Source organism: Poecilia formosa, unplaced genomic scaffold (genome assembly GCF_000485575.1).
Source record: "Poecilia formosa unplaced genomic scaffold, Poecilia_formosa-5.1.2 Scaffold35, whole genome shotgun sequence".
Taxonomy (NCBI): Eukaryota; Metazoa; Chordata; class Actinopteri; order Cyprinodontiformes; family Poeciliidae; genus Poecilia; species Poecilia formosa.
The window spans coordinates 1,797,614-1,819,691 of NW_006799974.1; the positions used below are offsets into that span (position 1 = coordinate 1,797,614).

General features: G+C 41.6%; 2 protein-coding genes and 1 long non-coding RNA gene across 3 annotated transcripts in view; 1 reads left to right on the top strand and 2 right to left on the bottom strand.

Moving 5' to 3' along the window:
• On the top strand, positions 1–17,466 carry LOC107836021 (uncharacterized). The gene is made up of 3 exons (XR_001661872.1): positions 1–83; positions 7,281–7,286; positions 17,455–17,466. It is a non-coding gene; the product is annotated as an uncharacterized LOC107836021 (long non-coding RNA).
• trmt112 (tRNA methyltransferase activator subunit 11-2) lies at positions 2,465–5,828 on the bottom strand. Its single transcript, XM_007550312.2, has 4 exons — positions 5,585–5,828; positions 4,563–4,664; positions 4,366–4,458; positions 2,465–2,852 (listed from the first exon to the last, which is right to left on the bottom strand). The coding sequence occupies exons 1-4, from the start codon at positions 5,657–5,659 to the stop codon at positions 2,751–2,753; spliced, it is 372 nt and encodes a 123-aa protein (XP_007550374.1). The 5' UTR covers positions 5,660–5,828; the 3' UTR covers positions 2,465–2,750.
• Positions 7,371–22,078, bottom strand: part of atg2a (autophagy related 2A) — a 27,048-nt gene continuing 12,340 nt past the window's right edge. Inside the window, exons 16-42 of the mRNA XM_007550314.2 lie at positions 21,440–21,512; positions 21,087–21,261; positions 20,865–21,007; positions 19,653–19,774; positions 19,354–19,511; positions 18,841–18,973; positions 18,360–18,544; positions 18,195–18,275; positions 16,861–16,967; positions 16,688–16,780; positions 16,471–16,541; positions 15,241–15,317; positions 14,324–14,494; positions 13,929–14,052; positions 13,217–13,440; positions 12,899–13,128; positions 12,681–12,816; positions 11,649–11,870; positions 11,456–11,557; positions 11,060–11,144; positions 10,581–10,743; positions 10,423–10,492; positions 10,243–10,325; positions 10,025–10,146; positions 9,776–9,930; positions 9,535–9,693; positions 7,371–8,796 (exon numbers count right to left, since the gene is read on the bottom strand). Of these exons, the coding sequence (XP_007550376.1) occupies positions 8,560–8,796; positions 9,535–9,693; positions 9,776–9,930; positions 10,025–10,146; positions 10,243–10,325; positions 10,423–10,492; positions 10,581–10,743; positions 11,060–11,144; positions 11,456–11,557; positions 11,649–11,870; positions 12,681–12,816; positions 12,899–13,128; positions 13,217–13,440; positions 13,929–14,052; positions 14,324–14,494; positions 15,241–15,317; positions 16,471–16,541; positions 16,688–16,780; positions 16,861–16,967; positions 18,195–18,275; positions 18,360–18,544; positions 18,841–18,973; positions 19,354–19,511; positions 19,653–19,774; positions 20,865–21,007; positions 21,087–21,261; positions 21,440–21,512 (3,701 nt within the window). The 3' untranslated portion in view covers positions 7,371–8,559. The remainder of the gene's footprint in view (positions 8,797–9,534; positions 9,694–9,775; positions 9,931–10,024; positions 10,147–10,242; positions 10,326–10,422; positions 10,493–10,580; positions 10,744–11,059; positions 11,145–11,455; positions 11,558–11,648; positions 11,871–12,680; positions 12,817–12,898; positions 13,129–13,216; positions 13,441–13,928; positions 14,053–14,323; positions 14,495–15,240; positions 15,318–16,470; positions 16,542–16,687; positions 16,781–16,860; positions 16,968–18,194; positions 18,276–18,359; positions 18,545–18,840; positions 18,974–19,353; positions 19,512–19,652; positions 19,775–20,864; positions 21,008–21,086; positions 21,262–21,439; positions 21,513–22,078) is intronic.

Genomic DNA, 22,078 nt, shown 5'->3' on the forward strand with positions numbered 1-22,078 from the left:
CCTCCTCTTAATGAGCGAGGTATGTCTGGTAAAAACACAGAGACCTGGCGGATGATGTGAGTGCATTATCCTGCAGATCGTCAGTGAGAAACAGAGCCCCAAACAGAGAGAGCCTCTCAGGGAAAAAAGGAGGAGGAGGAGGAGGAGGAGGAGGAGGAGGAGAAGGAGGAAGAGGTGCTAGTGGGGCGGATGCCACCAGGATGAAGGGAGTGTGTGTCATTATGCAGACAGAAGTAATCCTCTCACTATAGAGGCTCACAGAGTTGCACATTTTGCAATATTTACCCATCAGAAATGCAGCTCAGCAGGTAAACATCCCGTGTGCCAGGATTGCGCCATAATCCCTGACCAACGTTAAGGCTGACCGCAGGTTTATTACCGGGGACCAGGCCATTAACTCTGTAGGGGTCAGCAAAACACAAGAAGGAAACTCCATTTAGCTCACAATAAATATTTGGACTCACTTCACTTACTGGAAGCCCATTCAGAGTAGAACAGGATATAAATATCCTGCATTGTCTCATTTTGGGGTTATTGAGGTGTTACAGCCACTGTTCTACTAGTAAGCTCCTACTTTAATATGCAGGGCCGCCATATTGGATTTTAAGGTTGGGACTGTCATTCCCAATTTATCAATTTCTAATTCCAACTTTAGTGGAGTTTCTGCCAGTGGACTTCATTTGTGGACAACAAAGTAAAGGGGTTGGAATACAAATGCAAAGTTAATTTTTTAAACCCTTTTTTTTAAACCCTTTTTGAATATTTTTGCTCTATTTCTCTGCACTTCACAATTAAGCTCTACTTTGAGCTGTTCTATCACATTAAAATGGTAAAAGTCACTCAGGCATGGCTGCAACTAATAGTTGTATTGATTACTCCAACAATTAATCAGATACAAATTGGCACACTGCTGATTTTGCATTTAGCTTAAGCTCATTTTGTACTATATTACAAATACATGGAAAAAATGCAAATATGCAAACTCAATTCTATTTTTAAACAAGAAAATAAACATGCAATTGCCTAAAACGCAATAACAATGTTTACTTAGACTTAATCGTTTGAAGCAAAGGATGCATCTGCAGCTAAAACAAAAACGTCTGACATCAACATGTGAAAAATTCAGAGCTTTCTGCTCGACTCAATATCAACAAAGTGTATGGTTAGCCTGTTGAATGTATATTTTTTAATGAACTAATTAATAATAGTTTAGGCAAATATGCTTATAGGAGATTTTCTATACAGAATTTGAACCAAGAACCAGGTCAAAATAAAACTGAGGGGTGCTTTAGAGAATAAAATAAGTTATTACTATTCTATTAATTATAATTATTACTAATAATTAATAATCATGTTACTCTCAAATTGAGACATGAAATTAAATACAGGTGGACACTAACAGTAAACAGGAATTTAAAATGCCTCTGCACTGCAGCTTTTTCAGGTTCCCTCAAAAGACGTCGACTTCAAAAGTCCATCAGCTCAACTTTTACAGACTTTGTTCTCATTAATGAAACATGACCCCTGAGCTGAAATGTGCGACCTTTGGAGCAATTAAAGGCATTTCCTGTTTTCCCCGAGATGAAAAGTGTCAACAGTATTGGCCCAGACCTCTACCTTTAGCACCATGAAAACAGCCTTAAATTATTCATGGGTCGGATCCCGGGTGTGATTTGCAGTTCCAGCTTATTCGCGCTGCCAGCTGACGAACTTCATCCTGATTTTATTAGACCGCTCAGAAAGCAGCCTATCCATTTTTATCTTCAGCTTTACACGCTCAGAGTCGAGCTCCTTTCTTTTCTGTCTGTTCCTCTTCAGTCTCATTGTTAATTACAGCTCAGCACTTCTGGAGGACTATTAATCTGCCAGGGGTGGCTTTTATTGCTGCTCTGCTGCCATCACATTATACCGTTATTATAGTTGCGGGTGCAGGCCTGTAATTGCAGTAAGTAGAAGGGAAAGGTAGGAGAGACTCAGGCAGCCTCAAGGCTTCTGGTCAGGCCAACCCTTCCTTTTATCCTCTGTCCTGGCAGAGTTTCTAAAAATGATAATGAACAAACACGCTCCTGTTCTGACTCGACTCCGGCTTTAATCCAAAGACGGCCAGAAACGAACGGAAAACCTCTTCATTCATCAACGCGGCCTCGCCTCCGTCTGTCAGGAGGTTCCGGCAAACTGTGGGACATCTCAGATCCGCGGATCCCGCCCAGGTGGGGTGTCGTGTGTGTGGGTTACAGAGCTGTAATGTGTGGCTTTAAGGAGAGGGAGAAAAAAACAGACTTCCTTAAAAACAACTTCCAGCCTGCCTGCTTTTTTCTCCCTCTTTTTCCTTAAAGCCAAATATAGACAAGCCACTGCCACGTCATCCAACCCTGAGAGAGGGCGAGATGGGGTTCAGAGCAGTTCCTCTCGGCGGTTCTACATCTGTAATATAAGTGAATCCATATTTTCCACAAAAACCTAATGATTTTGGCTGTCAGGAAGCAGTTTTATTGAGAAAGAAAAAGCTGAAACAGTTACAAAAATAAATACAGATCAAACCACTGGGGTTGGGGGTTTACTCTCAGGGAACATTTCCATCCATTATTCTTCTAATCTTTTCCATCTGCTGGCAGCAGGAGCCGCTTAAAATGTCATAACTACAACCAACCGAGGGATGCGGCCTTTTCTCCCATGGAGCCGACTAAAACCAGAGTCCGGCTCGTCTCTGAAAAACAAAACAGTCCCGTCTGGGTGGAAGTTTGAGCCGTCTAGGCCTCGTCCTCGTTCACCAGCATATTAGGGATTCCCCTGGAGATCGGGAACTCTCGACCCGATTCAGGACACTGCAGGCATCCCTCAATCACCTCCACCTGCAGCAGGACAGATAGGAGCTGAGTGAGGTCATCACCAGACGGCACTTTAGTTTTTTGGGGGGCTTTTTAAACACCAAAACTCTTCTAAGAACATAAAAATCTTATTTTCTGTGGTTTGAGATGAAAACGACACTCAGACAACACACAACAGTCATTTTGTCATTCTAGGCTTTTTGTCAAGAAATAAATCGGCCCATTTATTTCCTGACATTGTTTTCAACTAATCTTGAACATTCCGCTTCAGAAAATGCATTTATTTCCTTTTTTGTGAAACTTTGATGTTTTTCTGTACTTGAAAACATGAAAATAAAAATAAAATGGTAATTATTTAAAAACCACAACAAATGCCTGCTGGAATGTATTTCTGAAAGTTGCTAAGTTATCTTTTTTTCCAGGGGTCATGCAGCTTTTGCAGCTCTATAGAAAGTATATTTGTCTGAACTGAGGGGGAAAAAATGCTCTACAGGTTGTAATGTTGCGAGTCCTGATTTAAGATTTTCCACCAAATCGTAGAAATTTATTGCAATAAGGAATAAATTGGTGCTTTGGTCCCAACTAGTCCACTTTTTGAAGGACAATTTTATTTGCAGAGACTTCAGTGTCTATGTTAGTTGTTGTTTCAGGTGTTTTGTTTATTTAATTTTCAATATTTCCAGTTCAAGTGTTAAATGTTTGTTAGAAATAAAACTTTATTGAACTTTCAGGGGCAATGTATCATCCAGCAAAATTTGTTATCATGACAGGCCTAACAAAGTGATTCCAGGTCATAACCTGGGCTAATGCCAGCTAGCTTGTAGCCACACCATGACGTCAATAAATAATTCATCCAGTAAATGTCTGATCCTCTGGTAGAAAGCTTGAAAACACAAAACAGGGTTTATCTCAGAATCTTGCACCCGTTTCGTTTTTAAAACCACAGACTGAATCCTTGTCCAGCAGCAAACAAGGGCTAAACAGAATCTGAAGCAGGATCACGTTATCTGATGTGATCAAAAGACCAGCAGTGTTTAAGAAGAGTTGGAAATCATGTTTTTGAATTTAGTGGAAAAGAGCTGCAGTAAAAACATCTTGATGTGGGATGCTACTGACGCTACAGATCTAAGAAGGGTGACATCACAATAAACAGAGGAAAAGTCAGAGAGCTATTGTTATAAAGTAAACAGTTTTTTGTTTGTCTTATATCTTAGTTTTTTTATTAGACAAATCAAAAGTTGAAGTAACTCCAGAGTTCTGAATGTGGTGTTCTTCATATTCTGATTGGTAGTTACCATCTATGACTTCGCCTCCAGCCCTTTGACAAAAGTTAGTCTTTTCCTCTGACAGAACCAGTTTAAATAGGAACAGAGCCTTACCTCTGGCTACTGGGAACACAAAGTGTACCAATAAAATAAAACAACAAAGCTCTAATCCAGAGCAATAACACATATTATAACTATTATTTCAAGCAGGACTCTGCAGTAAGTATTGCAGCAGCTGTAAGAGTGGACGGTAAAGTCTGAGCGATCCTCACCTCCAGCAAAACTCGGTGCACTTTCTTCAGGAAGTCTTCGTTTTTCTCATAGTCAGGCACCAGCTCACCTGGCAGGTCCTCTCGATGGCCCAGCTGAGGAGCGGAAAACAAACACCGTGTCACAAATGCTTGTCTGGACAAATGTTAAATACCTCTGCCCTGCAGGATGGAAGGAAAACTGCTGATCTCTGACTGACCTGGTCTGCAGCCTGGACCAGAGCGCTCCACTCCAGTTTGGGGATCATCCGGCAGACAAACTTAGGGTTGAAATCCACCTCGTTCACCTTCACCTCAGTGGCCTGCACAAAGATCACATCATTCATAAACACCACACTGTCAGATTGGACTATCAGGGTCTCTGATCAACAGCAAATCAGGTTGGAGAGAGTTATGAAGCCATTTCTAAGGCTTTAAGTTAACCACAGTTAGAGTCAGGGTTTATGATTCAGTAATACATACAAAAATCATCCTGATGAGTCCCAACACTGTTCAAAAAATATTCTATGGACAGACGAGGCAACTAAGCTGACTTTTTTTTGGCATATGTACATTCCCTTATATCTTATATTTTCATCTTAACAAATGAAATCCTCATTTAAAATCTGCATTTTGTATTTATTTGTTTTTTTGTATCATATTAATATCAACTTTATTGATCTAAAACAGTGTTTCTCAACCCTGGTCCTCACCGCGACCCCTCTGCATGTTTTAGATGTGCCTCTATTCCAGAACAGCTGATTCAAATGATTGCATGACCATCAAGTACTGCAGAAGCCTGTTAATCACCCAGAGATACAATTCAGGTGTGTAGCAGAAGGGAAATACCTAAGACATGCAGGACAGGGGGTCGGTGAGGACCAGGGCTGAGAAACACTGATCTAAAATGTTTAAATGTGACAAAATAGCAAAGTACCAGGAACTTTTACGCAAAACAGGGATATTTCTATAAATAAAAAGAGTGAGTGCATATATTTACTTAAATAACATATAAAGGTGCTTTGAATGTTACTTTTCCTTATTTATGATTTCTATCTTATTCTTCTACAAATGGGGTATACATTTTTTTGTCTTTATTCTTCATATAGCAACCTCGGTGAGTACTAGATGTATTCTATGAAACTCTACAGACTTGAATTCAGAAAATTAAATAAGAGCGCTTTAAATCCGAATAGCTCGGCGTTAGCATTAGCCTAGTTGCTAGCCGACGTTAGCGGTTTACCTTGATGAGCAGCGGGTATCCCTTGGTTACTCCCTTCACGTGCGACGTCAACATGTTGTGCGTAAGTAGCTTCATGATCAAGCAAAAGTTTAAAAGTTCACAGATAAGAGCTGAATGAGCCACAGAGAGACAGCTTGTTGTTAAAGTAATTTAAAGCTGAAGCGCTAACATGTGTACGAGAACTACTGTTGTTGCACCACCATAATGAGTCCTGACGATCTCTGACTCGGTGACAGTTAGTTCCGAGTTGGCATCTGAAAGCAGTAGGACGTTTTCGATACAGTTCTAGTACTCTGCATTGTTTTTAATCCCATCTGAAATTCACTAAATGTTTTATTTATTTTTACGAAACTTTGCTGATTTGACGTAAATTAACATTTGTCCAGGTCCTGTGTTTTTGGGTTAATTTAACTTTTCTTTTTTCTTTGGGTTTCTCTAAACTAAATAGAGCAATCAGTGTAATTTTAGCATGTTTTTGTGACATTGACTCAACTTTAAATGCATTTTTAAAGTAACCATTATTGCAATCTACTCTCTGTTTAAAAAGATATGTTATATCCATTTGCTTCCTGTAGATTATTAGCCAACTTTAGCATAATTTGAGTACAAAAAAATCCTTGAATACAACAGTTGTGATCACAGCCATGATAGCTGCAGCCAGGCGTGACATAACAAACCAGACACATATATTTAGGCTCCCTGTAATTACAATGGCAGCTTGTTTTCTCCAGGTACTGCAGTATGTTGCTCCCAAAAAGTTAAGAATACTTTCTGAAGATCAGGACAACATAAGTTTAGTTGTTTCAGAATTGCATAATGATCTTCTAATATTGACATAACAGCAAAAACTATGCAATTTCTTTAATAAAAGTAATTTAATACTGCAAAGATTTAACTAATATAGATATTTTTCTAGTTTGGACAATAAAAAATTCAATCATGAGAAAAAAAAGTCTAAGCAGTAATTTAAAAATTTCTTCTGGTCCACTTAAGTACCAAACTCTGAAGCAGTTTGGTATTTTATTAAAGGAGGTTCATTCCTTTAACTTTTCATATTGCTATGAGCATGTTTGTGTCAACATCTTAAAGAATATATCAGTGTCTCGATTGTAAACAGTACACAGAATGAAGGGTTAGGGTTTTTAAAAGCTTAACGCAACAAAAACCAAGGAATTGAAGGAAGGAAACAAAAGAACATCACTCCCTGCTGGTAAATAGATACATTTCTTCACTGACTGGAGGAGAGGTCAAAGGTCAGTACAATCAGAGCAAAGGGCTGCAGTAAAACTTGCAAGACTTCTCAGCAGGCGACCAATTCTTAAAGAACAACCGCACAATCTGGCAAACCAATCAGCAACCTGCAGCTGCTTGCAGAGATGCAAAGGTCAAAGGCCACAGGAAATGACAGAAAAGGCTCAGTTTGGTTGGCACCACAACCTTTACAGCTGCTGATGTTTTTCTCCAAGCTGCTTTTATATTTGCTTGAAGAAAGGTTTGCTGGAAAGTTACCAAATGGGAACCATTAGAAAACTGAGCATCAATCTCACTTTGATTTTATACTGCTTTAGTGTCGAAAAATAAAAAAGCTCTTGAGTCCCACACCCAAGCAGCTGTAAAAAGGCACTTAGACACTTTTTTTTATTATTAAAATTACATAAATAACGTTATTACTTCGGTTTTAGACTTTGTGTCACAGGTGTTTGTGGGCAGTTATGAGAACAAAACTGCATGAAGTACAAAACTTAAAATCAAAAGCAAGGGCTTTAACAGAACACATCAAACATGATCAGTTTTTATATAATTTTTTTTATTTTTGTATTAATTTGTATACTTGTTTTTGTAATATACAGGTCATACACTTTTTATAGTAAATAGTAATTACACACAAGTAGTGTAACAAGCATAAACCTGTCACCCTCACAGACATGCGTCCTCCACTCACTCATCCTCACATTCACACAAATAATCCCTCACTCACAAACAGGAAAACAAAGATAAAAATGTAAAACTCCTCATTTCCTTCCTCCATTGTCACCAGATTCAAATCCTCCCAACACTCATTATGAAACGAGTATAACAATACTTATGCTTCAACATAAACACAAAACAAACAGTTAAGCATTAAAAAAACCCAACAACAACAACAACAACAAAAAAACATTTAGGAAGGCATCTAAAGATGTGGAAAGAGTCAGTCTGGGTCCGTTCAGACCCCAGAACCGCTTTATGCAAAACAGAAGCAGGAAGGAGAGCCACCGACTGAAATCAGTCCGTAAAAACAAATTCATGAAGTCCAGAATGCTACAGGATTTTTTTTAAAGGGCTTCATGTGTTTCTATTCAGTCACGTTTGGAGGGTACAGGTCAGAGAAAGGCAACACAGACGGGTTCAAAGGTCACTCTGGAAGGTTTATGGCACAACTCATCAGCGCTGAGAGGAGCAGGTGCATAGCGGGCTCAAAACCAAACCAACGGTTCAAGATGAGAACCATTCACAAACATGGATAAACATGAAACACACAATCTTCCTTCTTACTGAGCTTCAGGATCACTGATTTCCTGCTGCAAACTCCCTGTACTGAAGCCATTTCTTTCTGATTTCTTGCTCACAGTCGTCGGGTTAAAACTGAATCGAAAACCAGTTTTAGCAGGACATAAAGAGGCGACAATCTGCATCTCGTTCTGATCCTTCCTGCTCCTGGTTGGTTTGAAATCAAAGCCAGATAAAAGCAGCGATATGTTGTTACAGAGACATGAAGAGCGACCTGCAGATCGAGGGATGATGAGCAGCAGAAGAGTTAGGTGTGGTTACATGTGTGTAAAACTTTGTGTCAGTGGCTGCAGAAGCAGTTAGTCTGTGTTGTTTTTGCATTTCAGAACAACATTCCTACACACACACACCAACATCCAGATCCCCCAGTAGACATCGGTGTTCCCACTCGCATTCATTCATTCGTTCACGCACGCACACCGTCCTCATTCTTGTGCGTCCTCCGTGCGCCACTTGAGGAAGTCCTCTTTGCGGGCGTCGGGTTTGATCTGGTTCCGCATGCCTCCCAGCAGGTTGGAGGTCGCCTCGGAGGCCACTATCAGAGGTCGGACCACTGTGGGCGGGATCTGACGCAGGACGCCGCCCACTGCGCCGGGGAGACCTTTCTGCTCGTGGCCGCGGGACGCCACGTCACACAAGGTCTGAGCCGTGTCGATCACTCCCTGCAGAGGAAAGGGTCAGCACTGGAAATTAAGCAGGTTTGGTCATAACTTTAAATGAAAAAAAAAAAAGTTCTGAATATCCAAAATATTCATACATTTTATCACATTATAATGTGATTCTGTCATCATATCCAGGCATTCTTCTCTGCGTATTGTGTTGGTTTTCAAAATATCACATATCTGAATTATGTTTTGATCATGTATGTCAGGCTGTGCATGAATATTTGCACCACATACCTGAAAACTTACTGCTTGACAGAGAAACTGTACCCATTTGTAGGCACAGCTCACATTTATTGGACCCAGCTTGACGCATTAGTCTTTGATTTAACCGTTAAGCGTACAATGTAATGATGACAAAAACCTTCATAAACACAAACATGTTAGTTATACTGTTGGTCACTGTAGTATTCTGCTGCTCTTGAAGTTGGCTGCACACGTTTATCCATATTTTACACTTTGAGTTTGGGACTAAACTCTATTCCATCTTCTGAAAGCGCTTCTTAAGTGCCTGTTCCCCACTGGAAACATTTAACCATTATCTCCAATTATTTTCCACCAAACCTCTATGAGCGCATCGCATTCGTAAAGATAAACTCCAACAGCTCCTCCAGGTAAGGGGCGTTCACTTTGGGACAATTTGCGACTGCTGATTGGTCAGTTGCTGTTAAATCCACTGGATTGATTGACGGGTCCCGTCATGTCAATTATCTTTTAAGAAAAATTCAAACTCCGCACCTCTCTGACGGTGTCGTAGGCTTTGGCTACTCCTTCTCTGAGATCCGCCGGCTGCGCGGCTCTGCGGGGCCGGCTGGCGGGGGCCCGACCCTCGGTGATGGCGAACCGATTCAGTGGAGGCGTTGGAGAAAGGATGTCATACACCGTCTCTGCTGTGGCCTGTAGCGAGGTGACAAGCACTACATGAGTTAAAACATCTTCACATTCGGACAAAACATTTAATTTTGTTTCATCTTTGTACCTGGATGGCCTGCACCAGCCTGTTGCTAAGCTCCAGTGCAGCCGATGCTGTAGAGGTACCGAACGATGCTGCCCCCCGCTGGAGACCTCGAATAATGCGCCCGTCTTTCCTGTACTGTTCTATAGGCAACCAGAAGAGATCCCTCACTCCGTGGACTGAGCAGACACACAGAGAGGAAGGAAAGAAGACTAAAATAAATAAAGCAGGTTTAAAACTGTAAATGTTTCTGTAGCGAAGGCTTCAGCTTACACAGCTGAACAACTGAGTGCATGGGGCCGACGCCTCCCAGAATGCCCGGCAGCTGATTCTTCCTGATGTCTGTCAGCCACTCTGTGACGGCGTACTGGATCACCTTGTCCACACCGAGAAGACTGGGAACGTTTCAAACATGAAAGCAGTCTCAAGTCTGTCAGGGTTTTATCAGATCTGAAATTGTTTTATGGCGTCTGAATGTTTGTCGTTTTTACCCGTGTCTGCAGCAGAGCCTCTTCAGCTTCAGCTCTGAGCAGTTCAGCTGAGCCAGACCGATCAGAATCCCTGCAAACGTCCCCTGAGGAACAAAACACCACGCTGTAAGGACGTCTGTAGTTACCGTGGCAACGGACGGGCTGGGTTTCTGTGTCTGAGCTGTTCTCATGACCTCTCACCTGCTCGATGACCACATGCTTCCCATGGTAGTCGAGCCAGATAGGCACTTCAGAGGTGAAACGAAATTCCCTGAAAATCACAGAGAGAAGGAATATTCAGTCGGCTCTGATGCTTCTTCAGCCATCGTTCTGTCTGACGACCGTCACCGTCTACACACCGGAAGTAGATTGGCTGCTCAGATGAGGAAGAGGAGGAGCCGGCAGAGGAGGAGCTCTGCTCGCTGTAGGTGGTTTCCACGGAGGCTGTGAGGTCAGGACCGAGACCGGCGTCTGCTCCGGTCTCCTCAGAGCCTTTCTGGGAAGGATCCACCTTCACTGTGACTGACAGAAGAAACAAGAACAACTCAAGTCTTCAAATGAGCTTCTCAGTGATGCACCACTCTGGGTTAGTTTATCCCCTGAAACACCAACCCAATACATTTATGTTTGTAGCTGTAAAGTGACCCAATTTGAAAAGTTTAAGCAATATCAATACAAAAACAAGACAAAAACAAAAGTCATTACAGGCATGTTCCCACAGGCTGTGCTCCAGCAGCAATCATATGCCGTATTTACAGTAAATACAGCTAATCATCTATGATATGAAAAACAAAAACCTGAAGCAACCAAAGGGAAAAAAGTTTCTGCTTTAACTGACCTTCAGCAGCAGGATCCACAGGCATGTAGGGGTTAATAGAGGATGCTAGATTACTAAAAAAGTCCTTCAGGAAAAACAGCGCATCCTGGAAAAGAGAAAAACAAAGTCTGGTAGGAGAACGAAACCACAGAGGGAAACTGACTTATTGTGATGCAAAGGCCAAATCATCAAGTTCATTTATTTCTTTAGATTTGTCATTTTTTTCAATGTGGCTGAAGAAAAATAAAAACGGTGAAACAAAATGTTAAGGTTTTTCTAGTAGGGATGAAAGTAATTACAGATTAAAACCTTCATATTAGAACCTGGAGAATTTAATCCCCCACCTGGTGTCACATCTCCATAAAGGAGGAAGAGGAGGCTTTTCCATCCATATTTGGTCAAAGACGCAGGACTTACCTGGTCGATGTTGAGTCGCAGCGGCAGCAGGCTGACCCGTAGGCAACACTCGGGTCCTCCGAGTCCCGACTCTGGTAAAACCTGCAGGGCCTTCACAGTCAGCTGCAACGAGAGCAGAGCAAAGATTTCATCCTGATCCACTCCGTCTCAGTTTGCAGTTCAACACACACACACACACACACCCCGTCCTCACCATGTTTGAGTGGGCTCGGCGAGGCATGCTCTCGCTGGTGTAGAGGTAGAGGAACTTGTTGAGTTGTGAAGAGGCCAGGCGGTCCCGAACCTCCAGCTCTTGCACGATGAAGACCTGCCGGGACAGAGGCTGCTCCCCGCTGGGGCCGACCCCAGAGGTCAGCGACCCGTCCCCGTCCTGGCCTGCTACTGCCACTGGGTAGGACTCGTGCTGGAAGGACACCTGGAGGACACAAGGGGGAGATGCAATGGTAAAAAAAAAAAAAACAAACATAAAAATGAACACCTATCACGAATTAAAGCATCCCGATGCAACTTTGTGAGTACTGACAGATACAGAAGTCGACCCAATATGCTATCAGCACAAAATATTCATACTGTTATTTATTTTGTAGTGAGAAAAGCGCTTTGTCAAGTGACATTACTCAAACAGAAAACGATCATCAACAACTATAGATATGAGAACAAGTGACTCAATTATCATTAAATGAAGGATACGAGCGCTGCTGGTTAGAAATGCTGCAGCGGAGTGATTATATTGCAGATTTACTCCAATTCTTGGTTTTAGCTGATATCGGATCGAGACACCCCTAAATAAAGATTACATTATTTAATGTCAAGAAATAATGTATTTTCATTTTAAAAATGTGCTGAAACACAAACAAAACTTCTTAAAATATTCATTCCTTTGCACTTTTTCATGTTTTATGACTTTACAACTACAGCCTTCAATCCTGTTGGGATTTTATCAGAATGAAGAGACGAAGACGACGAAGTTTTCTGGCCTGCATGCAAAATGTTTGGTGGAAAACTACAACTGCACTAAATCGTGAACACAGGCTGAATAAAAACACATCCAACATTTTTCAGATTATTAAATTTCATATAAGGAAGTAATGTGTCTTTATCCTTTTCTTACCAAACAGTCCCAATAAAATACGCTGAACTTTGCTGTTGTAACCTGACAAAATGTGAAAAAAATTCAAAGATTGAGACTTTGAGTGCAAGCCACTGCATCTACTCAATGCTTCACCTTGGTGAGTTGGATCTCCATCAGCAGTGAGTGCTGACGGCCGCTGCCTCCAGCCCAGCGCCAGGAGTTCTGAGGACGGGCGGAGGCGACGGAGCGAGACGGAGAACCACGAACACCCACAGGGACAGAGCGACCCCTAGAAGAGAGACGGTTTGAGAAACGGCACAAAAACGCACACGACAATAAACGAAACGGATGTAAATTAAAAAAAAAAAAACCTGTTTGAGTTCTGAGCATGTACGGACATCGGCTTGCCGCCGAAGTCCTTGCCGCCGTAGAGATGCCACACCACAGAGATTTCCTTCAGCACCACCCTGGTGTGCGGGACCGGGAATCCGCTCGGAGCTCGCAGCAGGTCGGAGCTTCCTCGAGGCCTGGAAAAGTGGCTGTCCTTCACCTTGATGGGCCCCTTGCACAGCACGGTCACCACGGGCTCCCCGTCTCTGGGCTGCAAGAGTTTCACAAGCAGGAAGAGCCTCAGAAAGAAAGGTCGACATAAGAACAAGGAGAAGAAGAAGAAGGAGCTGAGCACTCACAGGTATGCCCATGCCAGGCGCCTCCAGGATGCAGAAGTCGTCGTTGTCGGTGGAGCCCTCGGAGCCATCATCTAGTATCATATCAGGCTGTGCCTCTATCGCCGTGGCAACCAGCCCATCGAGCTCAGACTCCTCCCTCTGCAGAACGGACGGGTTCTGCTTCGAACCTTCGCCAGGAAACAAATAGACGGAGACGGGAGAGCCCCTAGGCAGGGAAGGAGACTCTGCAAAAAACAGGAGCAGTCAGGGGCTTAAACTAAACACACACTGCAAAAACTCAAAGTATTACCAAGTATTTCTGTTAGTTTCCAAAGCACACTAGAAATAAGACAAAACTGACAAGTAACTTATCAGTAAGACACTGGTTAGGTCAATAATTCCTTAATATTGATAAAAAAAGAAAAAGCTTCACAGGCAGATTATTTCACTTATAACAAGACATTTTTCCTGTGTTAAAAATGAAATAATCTGCCAGTGTAGCTATACTTTTTTTTAATCAACATTAAGGAATTATTTACTTAAAATAAGCTCCTATATGTTGTAAGTTTAGTTTTGTCTTTATTTCAAGTGTACAAAGGTATCTGTATTAGAAACTAAACAAAAATACTTGGTAAGACTTTGTGCTTTTTGCTGTGCAAAATGACAATAATACTTTCCCGTAGACATCAAGTTAAATCAATAATATTTGGATAACCGCGTTCAGAAACAATACCTGGTTCTAAACTGTCTCTGTAGCTCCTCTCTGTGTCAATTAAGGCATCAGCCAGGTCATACTGGTTGATCTCTGCGGTCTCAGCTGGAGGACAAGGCGGCAGAGACGCAGGACTTTCTGACAGCTAACACAACGATACACAGACATTAAAGCCAAAACTACTTATGGAAACCGTGTTGTTTTATTAGCTGCAGCACCTTGTAACAAATGTTCAACGCTAGCATAGCTTCAGTTTGTTTTATTGCTCCAACTCAGGTTTATAATTTCAGTCTCAAAGCTCCTAGGTTTGCATATTTCTTGTTGGTGATTCCAGGTAAGGTTCATTAATCAATAAAAAAAAAAAAAAGCGACATGTCTTTCAGGTTAACGAAGTGAAATTGAGTAAAATGTCTTACCGGTAATTTCTGACCAGCTATTTCAGTAGGCGAGGTGTGTCGTGGCGGGGGGTGCAAGTCCCCCTGGGCCACCAGGTACTGCAGCAGATTGACCAGGGCGGCGCAGGAGTCTGCGCAGGTGTAGAGGTGCACCACGTTGTTGGAGCAGCGCAGCTCAAAGAGAGGCTGCGACTGAAACACAAACGAGTCCATCAGAAGCACCTTCATGACAAAAACTCACTGTGACGGGATGAGGGAGGTCTGTACCAGAATTTGACAACAACTTTTGATTGCTGTTGATTTTTCACGAGGTATCTTTGCTCATTTTCCCACAGATGCCATCAAATTGATATTTTAACAACTTAAAGACAGCTAATCAAATATGATCACTCATTCCTAAGCTGTCAGGCTGCAGCTCTGATTGCAGCACTGCAGTTCAGTTCCCAAAAATCTCTCAACGCATTTCTCTTCCCAGCTACAAACTATTTAGCAAGATGTAAGTGTCAATGCTCATGTATTGTGACAGCTTGAAACTAAACAACCCAACTCCATCAAATAAGCTATATGAATAAACTAAAACCTTTTTCTATACCAAAATAAAATACACAAGCTCTGATCAGCCCTGATTGGTTGGCTCAGAGCTCAGCTGCATCAGTGCTGTGGGAAGACTTGTTTAGCATTTTCTTGCTGATTTTGGTTTCAGGTCCAGTTGAGAGTAAAGCTTGAGCCAAATTACTGTCCGAAGCCATTATTATAGAGAAATCTAATTATGGTGAAATAAATATTTATAAACATGCAGCCAACTGCTTGTTAGTGGGTTTTTGTGGACCTTGAACATAATTATAATGTTTCTTTACCTTTATACTGGTTTGTTTTTCTCTGCGTGCAGCTAAATATGATAAAAAACCAGAACGGTGAGGACACGGAGCAGGACTTACCAGCTTCCCAGCATCGCTGCCTTTCCATGTGGTGATGGCGAGCTCCAGCAGGTCAATGTCCAGAACACACACGTAATCTGAGGGACACAAACACGCAGAAGGTGATCTTCTATCACCGTCCCTCATGCTAAGAGTTACATCAATTCTTCCAGCTTTCACCTTATTTCATCTAAACACAGGTTTATGTCCTACTTCAATGTGTTTTACTTTAATAAAAACGAGTGCAATCTTAGCCAGTCTGCAGCTTGGCTAAGATTGGATCATCGGGAGGTCAATAATTCCAAACACACCAGGAACAATTCAAGACAAAGAGAAACAGAAAAATCACTTCAGCTTTTTGCTGCTGCAGGTGCTTCAGGAAGATGCTGGACCGTAGGGTGTACTTACATTTGCAACATGCAGCTTTCCTCTTTAGCTCCACTTTTATTTAATAAGTAACAACTACACAGATGCAATATATTATTTTTTATGCGTGCGATTGGATTTAATTTATTTCGAGTTCAACAAAACAGGTGATTTTTTATGAGACAGAAGAAACAAAAATTGAAGGAAAGAGTACTTTCTTTTTAACATGACTGAATAAAAATGGATGATCTGGTAAAAACATTAGTAAGGATGCAAAGAAATTTATCAACTTGTGATTAACGGTTTATTAGACTAAAATTAGCTCAGATCGATTAACGATTTTTAGTGTTGTAGTTTGGCTGCCATCCAGCAGAAGGCGCCACTGGTCATTCTTAAGCAGAGCCAGTTCATACAGAATTAAAGATGGCAGGACCATACGAGAACAGGACAGTGAAACGGTCCAAACAAAGTCCAGTGAGGAATGCAAGATGCCCTTCATGCGGCTTTTGAAATATTAACATCCAGTAACCTCCGTGACAGAGCTGTTTCTATTCAGCAACCTAATGGGTTCCTGTTTTGTTATATTTTATAAATATAATAATGTGAGAAAAGCATAATATTCTGTTTATTCAGTCAATAATTAATACAGCTGACACAAATACAGTTAAAACACAGCGAGGTGCTTCTTAATAAAAGTGCCCTTTGTTATGGAAAAACTCCAAAAACTTTTTAAGAAACTGGCCGTTTATCAATTAACCATTAGCCAATCGATAGGATAAATCAAGTTTAATTTATTAGTTGCTAACTTGCATCCCTAATTAGTACACAATCCTATCTTGACATAATCAATGGCCATTTGTGTAAAAGACATCCTGCATGTTTTACCTTTCCTCAAGTCCACTGTGTCAGTCTCACATTTGTCAGAGAGGTAGAGAGCAGAATCATCCAGGATGAATCTGATGACAACAAAACAGACTTTTAAAAAGATCTTGTAGTCAAAAATATCACTGAATTGATCTCAAAAGTTCAAGGATACGTTTCAGTTAGTCCTCTTAAAGCATAGCTGTGGTAAATGTGGTGTTGGGTCAAAGGTCACCAGTACCTGAGGTGGAAGGTGGCGGTGTCTACAATGATGTTACTGGACAGAGAGAATGACTCTGCTGTGAACAGGACTCTCAGTGGCAGATACAGAGGCCTTGGGAGTAAAACAACCAAAAGAGATGAATAAACATGTAATTTTGTCTTAAGATCAATAAACACTCTTCAGGTCCGTGCCTGTAGTCCACAGCGCAGGAAGCCAGGTGTGTGTGGAGGACGGTGATGACAGCCGGTGCCGTGTAGCCCAAGATGGGGTCGTCGATGACGTCCAGGAAGTCAATCAGCTGGAAGTGAAGGAAACAAACAGGAGGACGATAAACATTTTAAATGATTTTACTGGGCAGTGAAACAAAAACACCAGCAGCTGCAGCACAGGCTAAAGAACATTGAGGTTAAGAAAACTGTCACGATTAATCACATTTTACTTGTCAGGGTGCAACTTTATGTGCTTGTTATCTCTGGCAAGAAGGCTCTTATTTTTGGAAGGGACGGCTATTTTGTTCTAAAGAGCCTCCAGATAGAAAGCAGACTAATTACAGCGACAAGTATAATTACACTTGGATCACGTGCGTCCAAACTGTCTGGCTTTTCCATTGTTCCTTTCTGCCTCCAAGAAAACAAAACATCTCAAATTAACATTTTTTCAGCTTAGCCGTGTCCAGCTGTGCTGAAGGGAATCTGTTTTTCTTGAAGCTGACGCACCTACATGAGGAATGCACAGCCAATCACAAACGAGAACATGAGTGACGTAACCTCAGGAAATAAACTTAGTTACCAGAAATAAATATGCACAAGGAAAGACACAAGGAGGAAGGAAAGGAAAGAAAGACGGAGGGAAGGCAGGAAGGACACAATGAAGGAACGAACGAAGGAAATGAGTTAGGACACCAGAAAGGGAGGGCACAAGGAACAGAGGTAGGACACAAGGATGAAAAGTGATAGATGGCACAAGAAAAGGAAGGAAAGAGGGAAAGGAAAGTGGAAGGAAAACAGGAGGCAAGGGTAGAAGAAAAAAGGAAAGAGAGGGAGAAAGTACAAAGAATGGAAGGAATCAAGGAAGTACAGAAAAAGGCAAAAAAGGAAGGAAGGGAGAGTAGAATGACACAAAACCGAATATGTGAGGGTAACAAAGAAAAGAGAAAGAAACAGAAGTAAAGAAGGGACAACAAAAGGAAGGAAGAGACCTAGGACACAAGGAGAGAGAGATAAAGTACACAAGAATAGAAAGGATGGATGTGCAAAGGGAAGACAGGAAGAAAAGAAAGAAGGGCCTGTGTGAAAGGGAAGGAGAGACACAAGAAAGGAAATAAAGAACACAATAAAAAGGGCACGAAGAAGGAAGAAACTCAACTTCCAGATGGTGTAGGAACCACGATATGTATTCAGATTTAAAAAAAAAAACATTTTCACGACATCAAAAATTGTTGTTCAGTTTGCAAAAGTTTAATTGAATCAAATAAATATTAGGAGAGACAGACTGAATGGAAAAAGGCCTTGTTTGACTTCCTTACCTGCTCATGCCAGCTCTGGTTGCTCTGCGTCATGTAATGCCTCATGGTGGCACCTTGCAGCTGAAGAGCGACCAGGAACTCCTGCGAAAAGGCAAAAATGTCTTCTTGAAGGCAATACTAGACTTCCTGTGGCAGCCTGAGACTTGGTGCAGAAGAGAGACGAACCTTGACGTTCCTCTGCAGGTCCAGTGTGATTTTGATGGCTGTAGACAACATCTGTGGCTCCCCTTCCCGTCCTCGAACGCTGCTCACTCCCAGCTCTGTGGGGTAGATGGTGGGGTCCAACTGTGTGGGTGGCGTGAAGCTGGGCATCTCCAACCTCTCTGGGACGGAGGTGTCTTTAACCACAGCTAGAAAGGTAAAAAATATATATATGTTTCCAACGAATCACAAAGACAAATAAATAACAATAAGTTCAGATGACTGGTTTCTAACGAAAAGGCAGAAAAATGGTTGAATGAACGGATATTTAGGATATCTGGACAGAGTTAAAACCCAAATAAATGTTGTTGTTTTTTTACTTGATTTTCTTTTTTCACACCTTGAAAATGCGGCACCCAGAATTTTCTGGTCTCAATCGAAGCCCTTTGAATTATCGGCATTATCTAACAATGAAAATGTTTGCAGATGAGACCGCAATGTGCACCTCGATGGTAGAGCTCCACTCGTTTGCTCTCCAGCGTCAGGAAGTTGAGGTTTGGATCATTTTGATGCTGCGCCACGCTGAAAATCTTCCCCCCTTCCAGGTCAAGCACAACCTCTCCCTGAGTTTCATCCTCCTAACGTAAAAAAACAAAAAAAACAAAAATAAAACAAAACAGAAAAACTACATGAACAAAGCAATGCTGCAACATGAATTTCAAACTGAACTTGACCTCAACTTCCACAGAGTTTTAATATTGTAAAGCAGATATTAAGACATTAAAAATGGTCATTAATGTAGAGGAAATACTACAGGAAAAAGACGTGCTTTGTCTCGTTAGCAATCGATGTACATTATATGTTTATATAAAGTACAAACATTGAAGAGGAAGACTAAAACGTGACTGCTGAATCACTTAAGCATACTTAAAAAGGGGGAAAATGTTTCTCCTTGTATCATCTGATGCAGTAAAACTCATCAGTGCCCTCCTCTGAATCCATCTTCCTCCTGGCTCACCTTCCTGTCAGTTCTGGCTTGCAGGCGACCTTTCCCAATAATCACAGTGAGGGAGAGGAGGCTGAGGTTGTGGCTGGGAAGAGGAACTGACTGCTGCATCCTTCCAGATGAATCGCTGGCCAAGTAAAACTGAGGCTCATCCTCTTCTGAGTCAGAGTCTGTGGCAGAGTGTGAAGCAAACGGTTTAATCCAAAAACAATACAAAAGCCAATAGTAGATATTTTGGCACCTCGGCTATTATTGTTTGTCATAAATCTATGTCAGGATAAAATTTTTTCCATCAGAGCAGAGGAACTTGCCCAGCCTGAAGGCCGACTTGCACAGCTGGAACTCGTCGTAGGGACGGCGGCTCTGGTCGGGGCCCGGGGCCGAGGGGAGAGGAGGGAGAGGCGGCTCCCACATCAACAGGTCATTATTGATCCTATTGGAATAAAAAAGGAGGATGGTGGAGAACTCGGATCACGCCACAAAATGACATGAATCCAGCAAACAAAACAACAATCAGCTTTAACGGCAACTAAACTTTCACTATAAAACTCTGAACAAAAACTTAATTCACACCTTGCTTCCAGAAGGCAGATCTACTCGTAATTATTTTAAAGTAGTGTTGATCAATGGTACTTAAATATCAAAGTTTGTCTTTGGCTGATTTTCCATGTTTTCCGACTCACTTTCTTCTTATTCATGCATCTGACAGCAAACTGTGCTGAAAGTGGAAAAACGGAAGAAAAACAAATGAGCGCCAGGCTTAATGCGAGGCACATTTTATTTAGGTGCATCAAAGTAAAGGGGACTGAATTCAAATGCATGTCAAACTTTTACATTTGTTTTAAGCTATTCTTAATTCTTCCCCTTTCATAATTATATGCTTCTTTATTTTAGTCTAACACAAAAAATTTCCATAAATCCAGTGGTTTGTGGTTGTGATGCCACCAAATGTTTTGAGAGGAATCACCTTGTTGGTGGCAAAACTTTGTCAAACTTACCTTTGGTATTTGTTTTAGATCCAACTAACAAAGTTATTGCTATTGCATCTTTGTAATTTTATTTTTTACTAGCATTACTTTTGTTACTACTCACATTCTGTGTTTTGCTAATTTGTTTATCATATGATAATAATAGAGCGCCAACTATCCTGAAACTTTTAAATGCGTCCCTCCTCCAATAATCCTGAATCAAAAGGCTGAATTCACTCATCGACATGTCAATCAGCTCTGCACAGGACACATTTATTAAATCAGGTGTGTTGGCTAAAAGTAGAGTTATTTGAAAAATTTATTGAAAAATGCCAAAATAAATAAAAATCAACCAAAGTAAAATAAAATAAAATAAAAAACACAAACAAAATTTTAGTACTTTTAGAAAACCTGGATGTTCTTACGAGAAAGTTTGGCTGCTTGGAAATAAAACAAGAAATGAGGTTTGGTGTAAGACTTTTGGACAATCCTCTAGAAAAAATTAAAGCTACAGAAGAAATATTTGAGTCCAAGATGAAGGCGGTTGAAAGAAACCTGTTGTAGATGCTCTGGAAAGCCTGTTTGCTAGGCAGGAGGATGTAGGCCAGAGGGAAGCTGATGTCCACCGCGCACTGACACTGAGCCACACACTGCTCCTGAAACTGGAGCATTTCCTCCGGGTCGGCCGGAATCACCATCTAATTCAAGCGAAACGTATCGAGTTAGCAACAAGAAGGCTGACGTGTTGGTATTTCTCAGTTTTGAGTGTTAGCACACCTCCTCCGTCTCAAACATGGTGCGGTTAGAAGAAAACGGCGAGCTGGGTTTCTCGTTGAATTCACAGTGGCTTTCGAAGAAGGTGGCCCCAAGATCCTTCACGAGGCCCAGGTTCATCCCACTCAGACCAGCTGCTGGGCCCTGAGCCTCACCGCCGCGCACACGCACCGATATCCTGTTGATGGAAACTTTCTCAGCGTGGGTGTGCTCAAAAATAAACTTAAATTCCTGAAAAATATTGTCTACTAATAAAAAGGCTTAAACGAAACAGCTCTGGAAGAGGCGAGAGTGTTTTTCTAACGTCCTGCATTTTGGCCATTATAGCAGTCATCGCTATCACCACGGAGTCTAACCTTGGCAAAGAGTCGCGGTTTTTCTTCACTCTGATGCAGGGGAAGGAGCCTCCCTCCCAGCCCTCATACGATCCTGGTGAGACACATCAAAGTAAATATGTGATGAAGTATTTACAGAAGAAGGTGACAAATGTCGAATTTAAAGGACACTCTGTAAAGCGAAGGACAACAAACAAGAAAGTCAAGGTTAGAAATCAAACCACAAATACAGCACTGCATTAAGTTTTACAACATGGTCTATTATCTTTTCTAAACACCGATATTGTATTTTATTTTCATACTCAGACAGAAGCAAATGATCTGTGTAAATCACGTCTCACTCCGACTCCCTTTAAATTGAATCTACAAATCACAACCAGTGATACTAGTGCCTCCTAGTGGGTTAACCTGCTGCAGCAAAGCACCTTCCAGCGTCATCAACCAGTCCATTAGTGTGTGTGTATTTAATTAGAATCAACCATCTGGGAGGAAATCTTGTTTTAGATCAGTGTTTCTCAACTCTGGTCCTTATGCCCCCTAATCTGCATGTTTTAGATGTGCCTCTATTCCAGAACAGCTGATTCAAATGATTGCATGACCATCAAGTACTGCAGAAGCCTGTTAATCACCCAGAGATACAATTCAGGTGTGCGGCTGAAG